This window comes from Oreochromis aureus, linkage group 17 (genome assembly GCF_013358895.1).
Source record: "Oreochromis aureus strain Israel breed Guangdong linkage group 17, ZZ_aureus, whole genome shotgun sequence".
Taxonomy (NCBI): Eukaryota; Metazoa; Chordata; class Actinopteri; order Cichliformes; family Cichlidae; genus Oreochromis; species Oreochromis aureus.
In genome coordinates this window covers 39,327,461-39,343,953 of record NC_052958.1, presented here as the reverse complement: position 1 = coordinate 39,343,953, position 16,493 = coordinate 39,327,461, and the positions used below count along the sequence as shown (strand labels likewise).

Genomic DNA, 16,493 nt, shown 5'->3' with positions numbered 1-16,493 from the left:
AACCACGATCCGAAGCGTACGAGACTGAAAGTTATTAACTTACTTCACTCGAACATGATATGAACAATTTAATCTAGCATCTCTGCATATCATGTAGTTTCTACACTATATAGTTACACTTAACGTTAAAGCATGAGGCACTTATGTTAAATACACGCAAGATGCATACGTAAATCCAAGAGTTGGCCAATCCCTTTTTTTCAGTGTAGATAGATATATACATGGGTGCAGGTGATCATCAGGTCCAAACATGGAATGATGCAGTGAACACAGTGTAGGGTCATGTGTTAGTGGTGGGAACAGTCATGTGGTTATTGTTCATGAGTCCAACAGCAGAGGGGAAGAAACTGTTCTTATGGCGAGAGGTTCTGGTGCGAATGGACCGGAGCCTCCTGCCTGAGGGGAGCAGGTCAAACAGACTGTGTCCAGAGTGAGAAGGGTCAGCTGTGATCCGAGCTGCACGCCCCAGTGTCCTGGAGGTGTACAGGTCCTGCAGAGATGGGAGACCGCAGCCAATCACCTTCTCAGCAGAGCGCACAACACACTGCAGTCTCTGTTTGTCCCTGATGGTGGCTCCAGCGTACCACACGGTGATGGAGGAGGTGAGGATGGACTCGATGATTGCGGTGTAGAATTGCATCATCGTCCGTGTTGGCAGGTTGAATTTCTTCAGCTGCCTCAGGAAGTACATCCTCTGCTGGGCTTTCTTTATGACGGAGGTGATGGTGGGCTCCCACTTCAGGTCCTGGGTGATGGTGGTACCCAGGAAGCGGAATGAGTCCACAGAGGTGATGAGGGTGTCAGTCAGGATGATGGGGGGGAGTGGGGCTGTGTGCTTCCTGAAGTCCACAATAATCTCCACTGTCTTCTGGGCATTCAGCACCAGGTTGTTGTGGCTGCACCAGGACACCAGACGTTCACCCTCCTTCCTGTAGGCAGACTCATCCCCGTCCGAGATGAGTCCAATAACGGTGGTGTCATCTGCAAACTTGATTAGCTTGACAGACTGGTGGGTGGAGGTGCAGCAGTTGGTGTACAGGGAGAAGAGCAGAGGAGAAAGAACACAGCCCTGAGGGGAGCCGGACATCCCAGACTGCGCGCTCAAGCTGGAGGGTTTTCATCTGCTGCGCGCGGACCGGCAGGCCTCTCTCTCTGGTAAGACCACAGATGGAGGTGTCAGGTGGAGATGTGTATATATATATCTATATATATATATATCTATCTATATATATATATATATATACATACATATACATATATCTAAAAACAGTGGTCCCTCGCTATAACGCCTTTTCACCTTTCATGGGATTGCTGTTTGGCAGATTTTTTTTTTGCAATTTTACATGTTTTTTTTTTTTCTTACAGCGCAGTGTGTTCTGCGTCCTGATTTCAAGAAAGAGGAGGGAGACGAGGAACCATCATGGAAGGACAGGCCCCTGCACGGTATGTACCACCAGCAGATAGAGGAGGTGGCTGATATCCAGAAATCCTACCAGTGGCTGGACAAAGCTGGACTGAAAGACAGCACAGAGGCACTAATCATGGCAGCACAAGAACAAGCTCTGAGTACAAGATCCATAGAGGCTGGGGTCTATCACACCAGGCAAGACCCCAGGTGCAGGCTGTGTAAAGATGCCCCTGAGACAATCCAGCACATAGCTGCAGGGTGCAAGATGCTAGCAGGCAAGGCATACATGGAACGCCATAACCAAGTGGCCGGCATAGTGTACAGGAACATCTGTGCCGAGTATAACCTGGAAGTCCCGAGGTCAAAATGGGAGACGCCCTCAAGGGTGGTGGAGAATGACCGAGCTAAGATCCTGTGGGACTTCCAGATACAGACGGACAAAATGGTGGTGGCTAACCAACCGGACATAGAGGTGGTAGACAAACAGAAGAAGACGGCTGTAGTGATCGATGTAGCGGTTCCGAATGACAGCAATATCAGGAAGAAGGAACACGAGAAGCTGGAGAAATACCGAAGGTCTTTATGAGTGACATGAACATCAAATGATTCAGCATCATCATTTCATATTCATTGAAGCTCCAAAAACAAGCAGAACCAAAGAATGACTTTGAAATATTTTTATTTCACTCTAAGCTAAGTTTGACGACTCAGCAGAAACACAAAACACACAACCTTCAATACACAAATGTTAATATGCATAATAGGAACATAACAATATGAAACATGTAAGTAGGTTAAGGCAGACGTTAGTGCTTTCCAAAATGTGTTGGTGAGTAGTTGGTGTCAGAACTGTGATGTCTTGTTTCTTATTTCTTCACATGTAAGGCAAAGTCGTGCTTTGGTCTGACAACAGACACAGTACAGACCCTCACTCAGGGCAGCCTCTATTATTTTAAAGTCATCTTACTACATCAGCATTAGTCCCACATGTAGCAAATTTAGATGCAAACCACAGACACATGCTTAATATGACCATAACTTCATTTGTGGAAGTACTACTTACTATTAGCTCATGTCAGCAAAAAGGCAGAAGAGAAGCTGCCTACAAACTACTGAGAACCCAAAAACAGTCAGAGGTACACAGAAGCCTCGTCACAGTAAGCTCTGACTATTAAAATGTCATCGAATAAATATTTAAATAAATAACAGCAAGAAGAGGTAAAGTGATGACTCGCGCTGACAGAAATGAAAGTTCAAACATTTCTATCGTACCAGGTGATCGTCATTGTTCACAGACAGAAAAACAAGTGGCGTGCATTCACCACGTACACACAGGGAAGGAAAACATGCAATTATGTTTTCATGTATAAACAACTTTCCACACGTTGGACATATTTTTAGTTCCAAAAGGATCCAGCAGCAGCACTTGGTCATTTCCATTAGCACAGAAAGGATTTAGAATATAATCGACATTTTCTTTGTGGGGAAGAAATCCTGAAACTACCAGACTCTGCACGAGCGCAGTTGAAACCACCTGTCAAATCACAACTAGGTCGAAAGCAATCTGAGGGTGGCAGCACAGCCCTGCGCTGAAGTCCGGTCATCCTGGTTCATTTATCATGGTGAGAACAACGAGCTCACAAGCAGACATGCAGCTTCATCTCTGCAGGCTGAGCAAACAGCCGGCACAAGCTGCCCCACTGGTAGGTAAACACAACACAAGGTTGCATTTAAATATTCAAATAAGACCAAAATGAAAAGAATGTCAGGAACAGATCTGATCAGTGTATAAACACGACTGATGACAAAGCTTAAACAAACTGTTGTCTAATTTTGTCTACAGCACACAGAAGAGAAGCAGTGCTGAACCAAACCATCAACTTACAGACTGAATGTGCTGTGCCAGAGTTTCTACAGGCGACAGGACACAGACAACAGTTAGACAAAGCTGCGTGCCATCACTGACAGACTCTGTTAGGATGCAACAGGATGAATTTAAAAAACATTTTAGGAACATGGAAACTCTTTAATGGGAATCCTGCTCTACAGGTCTGCAGGTAGCTTTGAGCCTCGTTGAACCTTTTACCTTGTCTATATATCAAATGTTTACATTGCTGCAAACTGGCATCATTGACTTTATAAGCTGAACTGACTACAAGCTAAATCTTGTTGCGTTTTTAAATTCATGGTGGAGTCGAGGAGAAAAAAAAAGTGACCAAGATCAGACCAAAGTGCCATCTCCATCTTTGGGAACATGTAACCAGGCCTTCTTTTCCTACAGACTCTATCATACGTCCTGCATGAATATGCAGACAGGCTTTTGGGAAACATCTGAAGCATTTTTAAAGAATAAATATTTGTAATGTCACATTTCTACACAGTCCAGGTTCATTCAGGCCTGTTGCGTCGCCTGAGGCCGGACACGAGCTGCTCCGCTCCAATCTCCTCAGCGTTTGTCTCATGTGAGGCTTCTAAAGAGGGTATGAGCTCCGAGTGTTCCCACCCTCCTTCCTCCTCTTCTTCCTCTCTGTCACATTCTTCCACTGTTGCGTCTCCATCATATTCCTCTGCTCTCACTTCCTTCGTCTCTTCACCTTCTGCTTCATGTTTAATGTCTGAATGCTTTTCATAAACTCTTGCAGTAGGCTCTGCTTTCTCGCTGGACGGCTGCTTGTCTGAAGTATCACCTGCCCCAAGGGACTCAATCAGGTCGTCCAGATTACGCTCACCATCTGGAAAAAAAGAAGCTGATTAAAGAACAACATTTCTTCTTGTGCACGTACCGGAGTGCCAGCAATAGGCTTTGTGAGTCAGGACTACACATGACATTGTATGTTCCACTCAGACATTTTTGTGACCAGTTCAACACTTCGACTTACTCAAGTTTGCCAAAACTTTTCTCTTTTCTTTTCTGCAATTTGTAGCAAATTCACTGAACAGTATTTTTTATTTTGCACTGATGTGTGTGTGATAGGAGGTGCAGCACAGCTAGAGTTTCAAATCTCTGTCCTCTTTACTCTGCGTGTTTAGAGCCATGCCCCACATGTTTTCATTACTAACTTTATTGAAACACAGAGCTGAAGTGAACTTGATGACAGGAGGACCAGAATCCGCAGATATCTTTTTCCTCCTTTTACAGTGAGCAGTGGATTTCAGTGTTACATCTCTCCGTGCCTTTTCTCAGCAGTGTGCACACAGAGCAACGTCAAAATGCAACTATAGTATATTAGTGCATTTGATTATGTGTGTGGATGTTGGTTAAATTCATATGCACAACATTCCCAATCCAAGCTGTCCTCTTTGCATTTGACTGCAACAAGACAAAGACAAACTATTTTACAAGCCAGAAGTAAATTGAGTGCTGTCACTCAGTTTCACTATTTAATTTGCAATAATAACAATGTTACAGCACAGAATTCAGTTTCAGGCTAAGAAAGAAAACAAGATGAGGTTAGATTCCTAAGAAAAGTGTCTGCTTTGACAGCATTTTGTTGCTGCCTTGCAACAGTGCATCACATCTAAAAATGTCCACACTGCGATGATGCAGGGAATGACAGTCAGCTTAGTGTTGAGCTCCTTAGCGTGGCTGCTCCTCTCCATCAGCGCACACAGCACCATCAGCTCTGACGCCAACACTGAGCGTAGTATTTCTGCTTCGACACATCACACGTGTCAGCTGATTATCTGGAGAAATGGTTTTTAATAAACGAGCTCAGCCACAGGTTTTTAGTTGTTTTGTTTTAAAACAACTAAAAACATCTTTTTAAAATTGCATTTCGTTAACTTTTGTCTGTTTCTGTTTTATACTGTGTCACATCTGTGTGAAGCACTTTGTGATCTTTTATCTACACAATTGCTACATGAATAACATTGATTTTTTTATTCAGCCTCCATTCATTTATCTACACTTCTGTAAACACACTGATTTCAGAGTGAAACAAAAACCTGCGCTTGCGCCTGCCTAATTTGGTCCCCAGGTTGCACTGCTCGTGGCAGATTGCTGTTCATTAATGAAATAAACTAGTCGCATGTTTGTTTCTAAATGTGTGAATGAGAGACTGGCCCCACTCTGTAGCTGAGACACTCCTGTTGTGTTGAGTCCTCCTGCCTCTGGCACAGCTTAACTATTCATCGCTGTTAATTACATAACCAGGTCATTTGTAAGCGCTAACTTGATCCAGTTTGGTTGAAAGATGATCGCAGACTGACCCCATTTCATGTGTCTCGTACCAAAGTGGGTTTGAAGATGAAGATCACATGAACTCAGTTTTTATTCTGCGGAAGTAGAAACAATGGACAGGATCCAGAGGAACAAATGTCAATTAAAAAGGAAGAGTACGCTCCACCAACATGTGAGACTGTGGAGCCTTCAACTGGAAACTGCTTGGCTGAAATTGGAAACCCAGCTGCCATCCACAGAGATGATGCATGTAAAGTGTGAGGTTTGTGGTCAAACTGCAGAGTGCACACTATAAGGGTGTACAACTGGATCTCCGGGATGTGGCTCAAAATGCTTGATGGTGCAAGGAAAGGCACACAGGCCAAACTGAGTCAGACACTAAGCAACCCTGCAGCTCACTCTGCTGTCAGATGTGACTGTGGTTGTCAGCATCAACCGCCTGATTTTAAAACACAGCCCACAGTCTTCACGCCACACGCAGGATGGAAATCAAACAGTGCTGAATGCTGAGTTACTGCAAACCCAACGTTGACCATAAATGCAAAACAGAGAGAAACGTGTCAGCATCACAGTCCTAACCTGCCACGCTTCAGGCACACACATGCAGACACATCACTGTTCTAACACATGTACTTTCAAAGGAGACCTAGAATTAGACACCGTACATTACACTGACACACTACGGTGCACTGCATCAAGATTTACTCTCATGGACTGATCTGTGCAGGCGCTGCATGTAGAAACATTTCTTTAACCAATCAGTGATTTATTCAGACTTTTGCACCTGAATTTATTGAGTTTGTGAACAAACTTAGAAGTGTCTCTCACCATGCGTACGAACAAATGCGTACCATCACTACGATTAGTACCACTGTTGTATTATTATTACTTTAATATCAGCTTTGAGTGATCCTGTATTTCAGCCACAGCCTCTCTTTTAAAAAGATGTCGTCGCTCCAGTGTGGAGCCTTTTATAAAGCCTGCCGGTTTCTTCTTCCTCACTCACTTTTTCTCCTCCGGTGAGATATGTGGGCGTGTCACGTGCACACAATATGCAGATTCCACAGGCCAGTCTAATTCACTAACGTACACACGACAGTAAGAACAAAACAGGCTTTGTTATTGAGGACCATTGTTCTCAACAACCAAACATATCATGTGTAAATCAAACACTAACAGAGCGTTCTCCTCATTCATCAGTAAGAACCATAGAAACTGGATGTGTTTCTATTTTGCACACAATCTGTAAACAGCTACCACACAGCCTGGAGTCAGGCCTGCAACACCTGACAAATTCACTCTGATCACCACAAAGTGACTGAATTATGCTGCACAGTTAAAAGCAAACAACCCACTGGTGGCATGGAGGGGTGGACAGTCCATTCCTCTCTTCTTCATCAGGTACCGAATGGTCTGCAGCTGAGACATGATCTCATTCTTCTGTTCCTGGGCCACAGACTTCACGCTGGAGGAACAAAAGAGCCACGGTCAGAGAAAAACGAGACGATTCTCACACAGGGTCTGTGATTGTCATAACGGCTGTTTTATTACATGAAACTAAAGTCAGGTGATCAGCGTTTGTGGAAATGCCTTTCAGACACGGAAACTCTTAAATAGCACCGCTCAGTTTCTGATGCATGTGTGAAAAGGAGAAATCAGCACTCGACATGCACACAGGTGATCAGCTCCACGCCGTCCTGTAGACGGGTTAAAGAGTCATGTTTGAGAGCTTTGTGGGGAACACCTGGAGAAACCTCACTGGGAAGGTCACTCACCAGTTGGTCAGCGGGTCCAGCTGGGTGAGGATGGAATTGAGCATCCTCTCTGTCTGTGCAAGCCTTTGTTCCAGCTCGTTCAACTGGTTCTCTGCACGAAAGCAAACACACACACACACACACACACACACACACACACACTGGGGAAAACCATGTCTGAAACCAAACAAAACGTGCAAACACAAATCCTGTCACTCACCTGCCTCCATGGATTTTTTGGCCCCTTTGGCAAACTTGTCCTTTTGTGCCTTGTCGTCTGTAGACCTGATCTGGAACAAAAACAAACATGCGACGGCTCAAACTGTAGATGCTATCCGAGACCTGTGGTGCTGCAGGTATACGCAGTTACCTTCAAAAACTTGTATGCTGCAAACACTCCCACTCCAATGGCGTAGAGCGGCATCAGCGTGAACACATAGCCCTTATTGCTGCTCGATTTGTATTTGTCACTCTTCAGCTCTTGCTCCACCCGTTTCTTCATCTGCTGCAAGTTCTCCGGGGACTGACCAGCGCCGTTCATATTGATGGGCTGACCTCGCGCTGGGCCTGCTGACACAACATCGTGACGGACGTAAGAGACACGCTAAGAAACTGCATTCATGGCACATAAGCACCGTTCCAAATCATTTGTCTTAAAGCAGATAGTGAGGTGAGGGTCAGGGGTGTGTACCAACAAGCTACAGTGGGGGATTAAGTCATACGTTTAAGTAGTAGTATGTTTGTATGCCATGATGCCAGGTCTCTCTTGGAAATGAGATTTTAAATCTCAATGAGATTTTTACCTGAATAAATAAAGGACTAATAAAAAAAAAAAACAGTAAAAGGAGTTTTTATCATGAAATCATCTGCTGTTAAAGGCCTTTCATGCGCCACCCTGCTTTTACAGCCTTTTATAGCTTACTTAGTGTGATAGTTTATCTCTAAACAGCTACTTTAAGGCTGTTTCCTGACAGATGATAGTGACATACAAATGTCAGCATCACATTTTATGGACTGGCACTCATAATCACAAAGTGTGTGTGTGTGTGTGTGTGTGTGTGTGTGTGTGTGTGTGTGTGTGTGTGTGGAGGTAGGAGCAAGATTCAAGCTTCAATACTCATATTTCCCAAAGACCTCCTGCAAAAACAAAAGGTCTCCGAGTCATGATGACATGGTAAATAGTAAATGGCCTGTATTTGTATAGCGCTTTACTAGTCCCTATGGACCCCAAAGCGCTTTACACTACATTCAGTCATCCACCCAGTCACACACACATTCACACACTGGCAATGGCAAGCTACATTGTAGCCACAGCTGCCCTGGGGCGCACTGACAGAGACGGGGCTCTTCACCATCTGACCCCGTCACTGTCTTATTATCCTCACACACGTCGTGCAGCATCCTCACATACTGCTCTGCTTCCACAGGTCCTTCCTTGGCACTCTCCCATATGTTTTCTCTACACAGTAAACAACAAGTGTACAAATACACACATAAGGAACACGTGTAGACGATCAATGTCAAACACTATGTGCAGTAGTACTCTACAACTAGAGAACGGTGCTGGGAATCTTGATGCTCCACTTGGCCACAGATTTTAACTGACCTCAGTCCTAATGCCATTTAATGGGGGCAACACATGTAAGCCACATCTGATGTGCACTCATTCTTGCTGCTACACCACCACATCCGTCACCACCTCCTCTTCCATGTGGAAGGTTTTTCAGAGCAGGCTCCTCCATTTACACAAAGCTGTATGAACATAATCATAGTCACGTACACGTGAGCTCAGCAAACTGGAGTTTTCAAAATGAAATTAGGGCGGAGCCAGTTGTCATCCACATTAATGCTGGTATAAATTTGTTGTAACAGTGTCCCACGGGAGCGCGTACGCTCCGACTTCTGTACCTGTTTTTAAATCCCGGTAGGATTGCAACCAAATAAGGTAGCACAATCATTTTTTGCATAGGACACCAGAGGAGTTTAACGTGCGTCTTATGCATTCAGCATTCGCAGTTTCCTTCCACAAATGTCTTTGTAAAGGTCGCATAACACACGCTCCCAACAACAACATTATCATTCAGAAACAGCCTCTGCCGATCTGATCAGCTGTTAATGGCACTTCCTACGCTGGAATAAACGTCATCATATTGTCAGCATGAAAACTGGAAGGGACGTCATTTCACATGGGAAACGTAGTTTTTCCCTACAGGGCCTTTCAAAGGCTCACTGGTGTTTTTGACAGTTTTTGTATAGTTTCTGGGACGCTGAGAACTTACACTGCACTGCTGGAAACAGTTTGTTTTGATGCCATTTTGTTGCAAATTGTGCAAAATAATGTTTATTTTCATTTTTCCTGCAGTTTATCAAAGTTAGTGCATTTCAAAAATGAAACTATGAAGATGCTCAGAATAAATTTTCTGTGCTTTGAAACTATTTTATGCAGCTTTTTTGCATTTACAGTTCTGAGGGATCAAACTGTGAAACTTCTCTAACTAGAAATATGTGTAAACAAAAAAGAAACGATTTTGGAGTTTATTGCACTTTTTTGCAATTTGCTGTGGACTAAATGTGTACATATTATTACAATTTGGGATGTAACGCTTGTATTTTCGACCAAGATGGCGGCGCGTGAACAACGCGAGGCTCAGTGTCTCTCCAGAATCTGCTATTTAGCGGTTTTTTATCTACTTTTAACCGGATTATTCATCCAGAATTGCTGTGCGTTGCTGACCTACAGCAGACAAGAGATTCTGGACATCTGGACTCATAACTCCAACAGTTTTATCGCCGATCTCCGACTCATCCCAGAGATCTCCAGAACACCGGAGGCTGCCCACTCTCCCCGGCCGGGCGGAAGTGCACGCAGACGGCGCCGAGAACGTAAACAAAGGCGAGGTAGGCGCGGAGGGCTACGGGCTAAGCTAAAGCTAACACCACATCGGCTGCCTTTACCCAGTATTTTCCTCGCCAATGTCCGTTCTCTGGCAAACAAAATGGATGAGATACGGCTCTCCATCACTAACAACAGACGGATTATGGACTCAAATGTCATGTTTTTCACCGAAACATGGTTGAACAACAGCTGCCCGGACAATGCTATCGAGTTAGCAGGGCGCCACACACACCGAGCCGACAGGCTAGCAGATGACTCCGGCAAGACCAGAGGTGGAGGTTTGTGCATTTATATTAACAATGCTTGGTGCATGAACTCCCACTACTACTGAGAGTCACTGCTCACCTAATGCGGAGTTTTTAATGGTCAAATGCAGACCTTATTATCTCCCCAGAGAACTCACTTCGATCATACTCACTGCAGTATATATCCCCCGACGCTAATGCTAGGTTGGCCATGAAAGAACTTTCTGCAGCCATTAACAAACACCAGAATAAACACCCGAGGCTGCTTTTATTGTTGCTGGCGACTTCAACCACACCAACTTAAAGACAGTCCTCCCCAGATTCCACCAACATGTCTCCTGCCACACCAGAGGAGACAAGACTTTAGACCATGTTTATTCCAACCTGGCTGGAGCCTACAAAGCAACACCCCTCCCCACATTGGACAATCGGACCATCTCTCCCTGTTCCTCACACCTAGGTATTCACCACTCATCCAACGTGTGAAACCTGCTGTGAGGACAATTAAAAAAGTGTGGCCAGAGGGGACAGACGAGTGCTCCAGGACAGATTTAAAAACACAGACTGGAATATGTTCACCCACACAGACCTGGACCAGTACGCCTCATCTGTACTGGATTACATCTCGAAACCACAGACAGTGTCACCACCCAGAAACGGATCACCATGTACCCCAACCAGAAGCCTTGGATGAACCGGGATGTTCATCTCCTCCTGAAGGCCCGCAACACCGCCTTTAGGTCAGGAGATGCACACGCCTACAGTACAGCCAGGGCTAATCTAAAGAAGGGCATCAAAAAGCCAAACACCATTACAAAAAGAAGGTAGAAGAACACTTCTCCAACTCCAACCCCGACGCATGTGGCAAGGACTCCAGACCATTACAGACTACAGGACCACCAAACCCTCCCCACATCCTCTGATGCCTCCTTCCTCAACGAGCTCAACAACTTTTATGCTCGTTTTGAGCGAGGGAACCCCACAACCACAACCATAACAGACATGATGCCAGACCACCAACCTCTGACTCTCTCCCCACCGATGTAGGGAGCGGTGCTGAGCAGGATCAATGTCCACAAGGCTGCAGGTCCTGATGGTATCCCAGGCGTGTTCTCAGAGCGTGTTCTGGGAGCTTGCAGGAGTGCTCACAGACATATTCAACCTGTCCTTGGCCCACGCTGTGGTACCGGCCTGCTTCAAATCCACCTCCATCGTCCCGATACCCAAAAACTCCAACCCATCTAGCCTCAATGACTACCGCCCAGTAGCCCTCACCCCCATCATCACTAAGTGCTTAGAGCAGCTGGTCTTAGCACACTTCAAATCCTGTCTCCCCCACCCTGGACCCCCACCAATTTGCATACCGCCAGAACAGGAGCACAGAGGATGCAGTGTCCATCGCACTGCACTCTGTCCTCTCACACCTGGACAACAACAACACCTACGCCAGAATGCTGTTTATAGACTTCAGTTCAGCATTCAATACAATCCACCCCTCACAACTCATCAGGAAACTGACAGACCTGGGCATCAGTTCCCTCATCTGCAAATGGTTACTGGACTTCCTGACCAACCGCCCCCAACATGTCCGACTGGATAACCGCTGCTCATCAACAATCACAATGAACACCGTGTACCACAAGGCTGTGTGATGAGCCCTTTCCTCTTCTCCCTCTTCACCCACGACTGCAGACCTGCTGATGGTTCCAACACCATCATTAAGTTTGCAGATGACACCACGGTGATTGGCCTCATCAGTGACAACGACGAGGCCGCCTACAGGAGGAGGTGGATGCGTCTGGCTGAGTGGTGCGACACAAACAACCTGCTGCTTAACACCGAGAAGACTAAGGAGCTCATCGTGGACTACAGGAGGAATGTTGACCCACATCCACCCATCCACATTAAGGGGATGGCTGTGGAGCGTGTGAGCAGCTTCAAGTTCCTGGGAGTCCACATCTCCGAGGATCTCACCTGGACGACCAACTGCTCCAAGCTGGTCAAGAAGGCTCACCAGCGCCTCTTCTTCTTGAGGACTCTGAGGAAGAACCACCTGTCCTCAGACATCCTGGTGAACTTCTATCGCTGCACCATCGAGAGCATCCTGACCAACTGTATAACAGTCTGGTGCGGGAACTGCTCTGCCTCGGACCGGAAGGCGTTGCAGAGGGTCGTGAAAACTGCCCAGCGCATCGCCGGAGCACCACTTCCTGCCATAAAGGACATCTACAGGAAGCGGTGTCTGAAAAGGGCTGGGAAAATCATCAGAGACCCCAGTCACCCATCACATAGACTCTTCACCCTCCTGCCCTCTGGGAGGCGCTACAGGAGCCTCCGGACTAAGACCACCAGGTACCGGAACAGCTTCTTCCCCACAGCTGTCAGACTCCTGAACTCTGCCTCCTGACATCTGACCCACGTTAAACTCATGGACTGAACATACACACACCCACAACCACTAGCACTTTACCACTACTGTATAGTTCTGTGTAGATAATCATTCTGTACATACGATAATTTTTAATCCCACAACTGTTTATAACTTACATAGTTCACATTCTGTATAACTGTATATCTCAGATTTCTGTATAGTTTTTATTTCATATTTATATCCTGTTCATAGCCTGTACATAGCTTGTACTCACTACAGCCTGTACATACTTATAGTTATAGAATATTCATAACATACTTCACACTGTGTACATTATAACATACCATAATAGACCCATTTCTGTAATATACTTACACATCTCTATTATTGCTAATTTATATTGTAATATATCTATATCACGACTAAAGCACTTTCTGGATGGATGCAAACTGCATTTCGTTGCCCTGTACCTGTGACATGTGCAATGACAATAAAGTTGAATTCTATTCTATTCTATTCTATTGATGTATAGCAACTTGAAAAGTCCAAAAATGGCACTACAGCATGTAAAAATGTAAAAATGCAAAGCTCTGGCAGACTTGGTTCTATGGTGGGCTTTAAAGGGTTAACCAATGAACCCTACGACACCACACACACCCACTCCACACAGAAAGACCCCAGCCTGATGGTGGAGTTGAGTGGAGGGGCTGAGCACAGGATCCCGAGTGTGGAGAACTCATCCAGGCAAATAAAGAGTGGGCAGAGCAGCCAAACAGGTTTGAGGGCAGTGAGCAGGTGAAGCTGCAGACTGAGGCGGCGCGCTGGATGAGAGACTGCAGGTTCTGGGCAGACATGCCTGAGACAATGAACTTTTATAATCATTATTTCAAACGTGTCTCTTACATTTTTGTAGCTAGCTGTGAGGTCAGAATTAAAATGTATGCAGTCTGTTTCAGTGCTCTGGTTTTTATCTTTAATCCCACACACTATCCAAAATTTCTTTTAACTCTTCATCATGGTCATCTTCTTTAACCATGACATGTTTTACATCTGTTAGCTGTTGTGTTACTTGTTGTAGCCTTTGTTTATTAGGCTTCTGTCCTATTTCAACTTTAAGATCTGTAATGACAAATATTCAATGAAAATTAACAACTGAGCACGAAAAAGATGTATGTGCCATTACTGCTGTTATGGTAGTTCTAGTGTTAAACTAACGGCCATTTTCCTAAATTGCCATTGGAGGCTTTGACCTGCCAGGTTGTGTCTTGTTGTTCAGGCTATATTACCCTTAATTGGTAGTGGGTGAACTGGTAATTCTAAATGAATGTGAGTGGGAATGGTTGTCTGTGTCTGTGTGTTAGCCCTGCGACGGACTGGCGACCTGCCCAGGGCGTACCCTGCCTCTCGCCATGTGGTAGCTGGGAGTTGACACTTTATGTTACACGTTATCACTTGTATGCAAGCAAAAGTTATCAGTTGCGAAGGCAGCCCTGCATCAAAGACCATGCTTTAGTAGCTAGGAGACTGTTGCAGTCACCCACAGTTTACATGGAAGATGCCAGCTTGTCTGCAAACTCTTGCTAAGGACCAACAAGCAGATGTAAATTTAGAAAAAGAGCGACACAAACCAGAAATGGGGAACCTTTGATTTCATGGTAAAAGCTGAAGCCAACACATTTTAAACGGTGGAACTTTTACTCTGAAGGTAAATTGTCTCCACTTGTTGCACTTTTCACCACTGCTAGCCAACTTTGCAGTCGCCATGTTCCCCCTTCACCAACCTGCCAGCGATCAAAGCAATCCTACCTGGGTTTCTGAGACAGCTCCAAATGCTTCTTTGGAACCAATGTCACTTTCTCACTGCCACCAACCTCCACCAACCATTCACCAGCTGGTGGAGGAATGCATGTTTTTACCCACTGACTAGTGGGCTCTGGGTCTGGGTGACTGAGGCCTTCTTCACCTGACCCTCCAGCATGACACGTCCACACAGTGCACTGACATTATGTGGTTAGCGGTTACATGACTGCAAAACCTGTAACTCTTTTGTCCTCCTCCTACAAATTAGGGCTTTAGCCATTTTTCAGCATGATGTAGTTGGATTTCTCAGGACACACTTTTTGCTCCATTCTGATGTTTCAAGCGAGCATTAACTAAAGTTCTGCAGTATTGTAGAAACACATAAATGATGATGAATAACTGCATGAATACGCAGGTGTGCGGCTAATAAAAGGGCATGTGTACTTTGGGATGGAAGGACATAATTCATTAATAGCCTCCACACATGTGTGTACAGATCTCCACCAATCACACATCAGGTGCACCACTGTGAGTTCATTAGGAATAATGTGTGCACACTGAACAGACCGTGTCCTATTACGAGGCTGGATCTCATCACATGTAAAAATAAATAAATATATAAATAAGGTATAAACACACAGAGAATGTGTAATAACCGAGACATTTCTCCGTAACATTTAATACACTCGGTTTTGTTGTTTTTTTGTTTTCTCGCGATAACTAGTGCAAAGAGAACCTCAGAGTGCCCAAGAACCAGTTGTATATTCCCACCTTTTCTGCTGTAACGAGAGTCCAGTTTGGCGTCCTTCGCCGCGGTCCCGCTGCCAAAGCCGTACAACCGCGGCAGCACCACAAACATGAAGAGCACGCCCGTGAAAGCCAGAGCGACTTGTTGTGATGTTGACAAAACCATCTTCCCGTAAAGCCGGAAGGAAGGAGCAGTGTAGCAAGCAACTGACGCTGCTAAGTGCTAAGAGAGACGCGAAACAGTAACCTCACACAGTCAGGACAACGTGAAAACTCTCAGTAACGTGCATGAGTCCAAAACTCAGCCCGCTGCTCTCTGCAAAACAAGCCTCCCGGAAGGGGACGTTTTCTTCTTCTTTTTCCCGGTTTGGGTGGAGGCTGAAGAATGCCCCGTAGTGCGTTACTGCCCCCTACAGGAAGGCAGATGAGTAGCAAACGTGAACTCAGACATTAAATGAATTCAATTCAATTCAATTCAATTTTATTTATATAGCGCCAAATCACAACAAAAGTCGCCTCAAGGCGCTTTATATTGTACAGTAGATAGCACAATAATAAATACAGAGAAAAACCCAACAATCATATGACCCCCTATGAGCAAGCACTTTGGTGACAGTGGGAAGGAAAAACTCCCTTTTAACAGGAAGAAACCTCCGGCAGAACCAGGCTCAGGGAGGGGCGGGGCCATCTGCTGTGATTGGTTGGGGTGAGAGAAGGAAGACAGGATGAAAGACATGCTGTGGAAGAGAGACAGAGATTAATAACAGATATGATTCGATGCAGAGAGGTCTGTTAGCACATAGTGAGTGAGAAAGGTGACTGGAAGGGAAAAACTCAATGCATCATGGGAATCCCCGGCAGCCTACGTCTATTGCAGCATAACTAAGGGAGGATTCAGGGTCACCTGGTCCAGCCCTAACTATATGCTTTAGCAAAAAGGAAAGTTTTAAGCCTAATCTTGAAAGTAGAGATAGTGTCTGTCTCCCGAATCCAAACTGGAAGTTGGTTCCACAGAAGAGGGGCCTGAAAACTGAAGGCTCTGCCTCCCATTCTACTTTTAAATACTCTAGGAACAACAAGTAGGCCTGCAGT

General features: G+C 45.2%; 1 protein-coding gene across 2 annotated transcripts; it reads right to left on the bottom strand.

Moving 5' to 3' along the window:
* Window positions 1–2,070: 2,070 nt before the first annotated feature.
* On the bottom strand, window positions 2,071–15,748 carry ccdc107 (coiled-coil domain containing 107). 2 transcript variants are annotated; one of them, XM_031748569.2, is made up of 6 exons: window positions 15,426–15,748; window positions 7,713–7,912; window positions 7,563–7,632; window positions 7,364–7,454; window positions 6,944–7,053; window positions 2,071–4,140 (listed from the first exon to the last, which is right to left on the bottom strand). In XM_031748569.2, the coding sequence occupies exons 1-6, from the start codon at window positions 15,565–15,567 to the stop codon at window positions 3,797–3,799; spliced, it is 957 nt and encodes a 318-aa protein (XP_031604429.1). In that variant the 5' UTR covers window positions 15,568–15,748; the 3' UTR covers window positions 2,071–3,796. The 2 variants fall into 2 exon arrangements, with proteins under 2 accessions (XP_031604429.1, XP_031604430.1); XM_031748570.2 differs by having other exon boundaries at window positions 7,713–7,909.
* Between the last annotated feature and the right edge of the window lie 745 nt (window positions 15,749–16,493).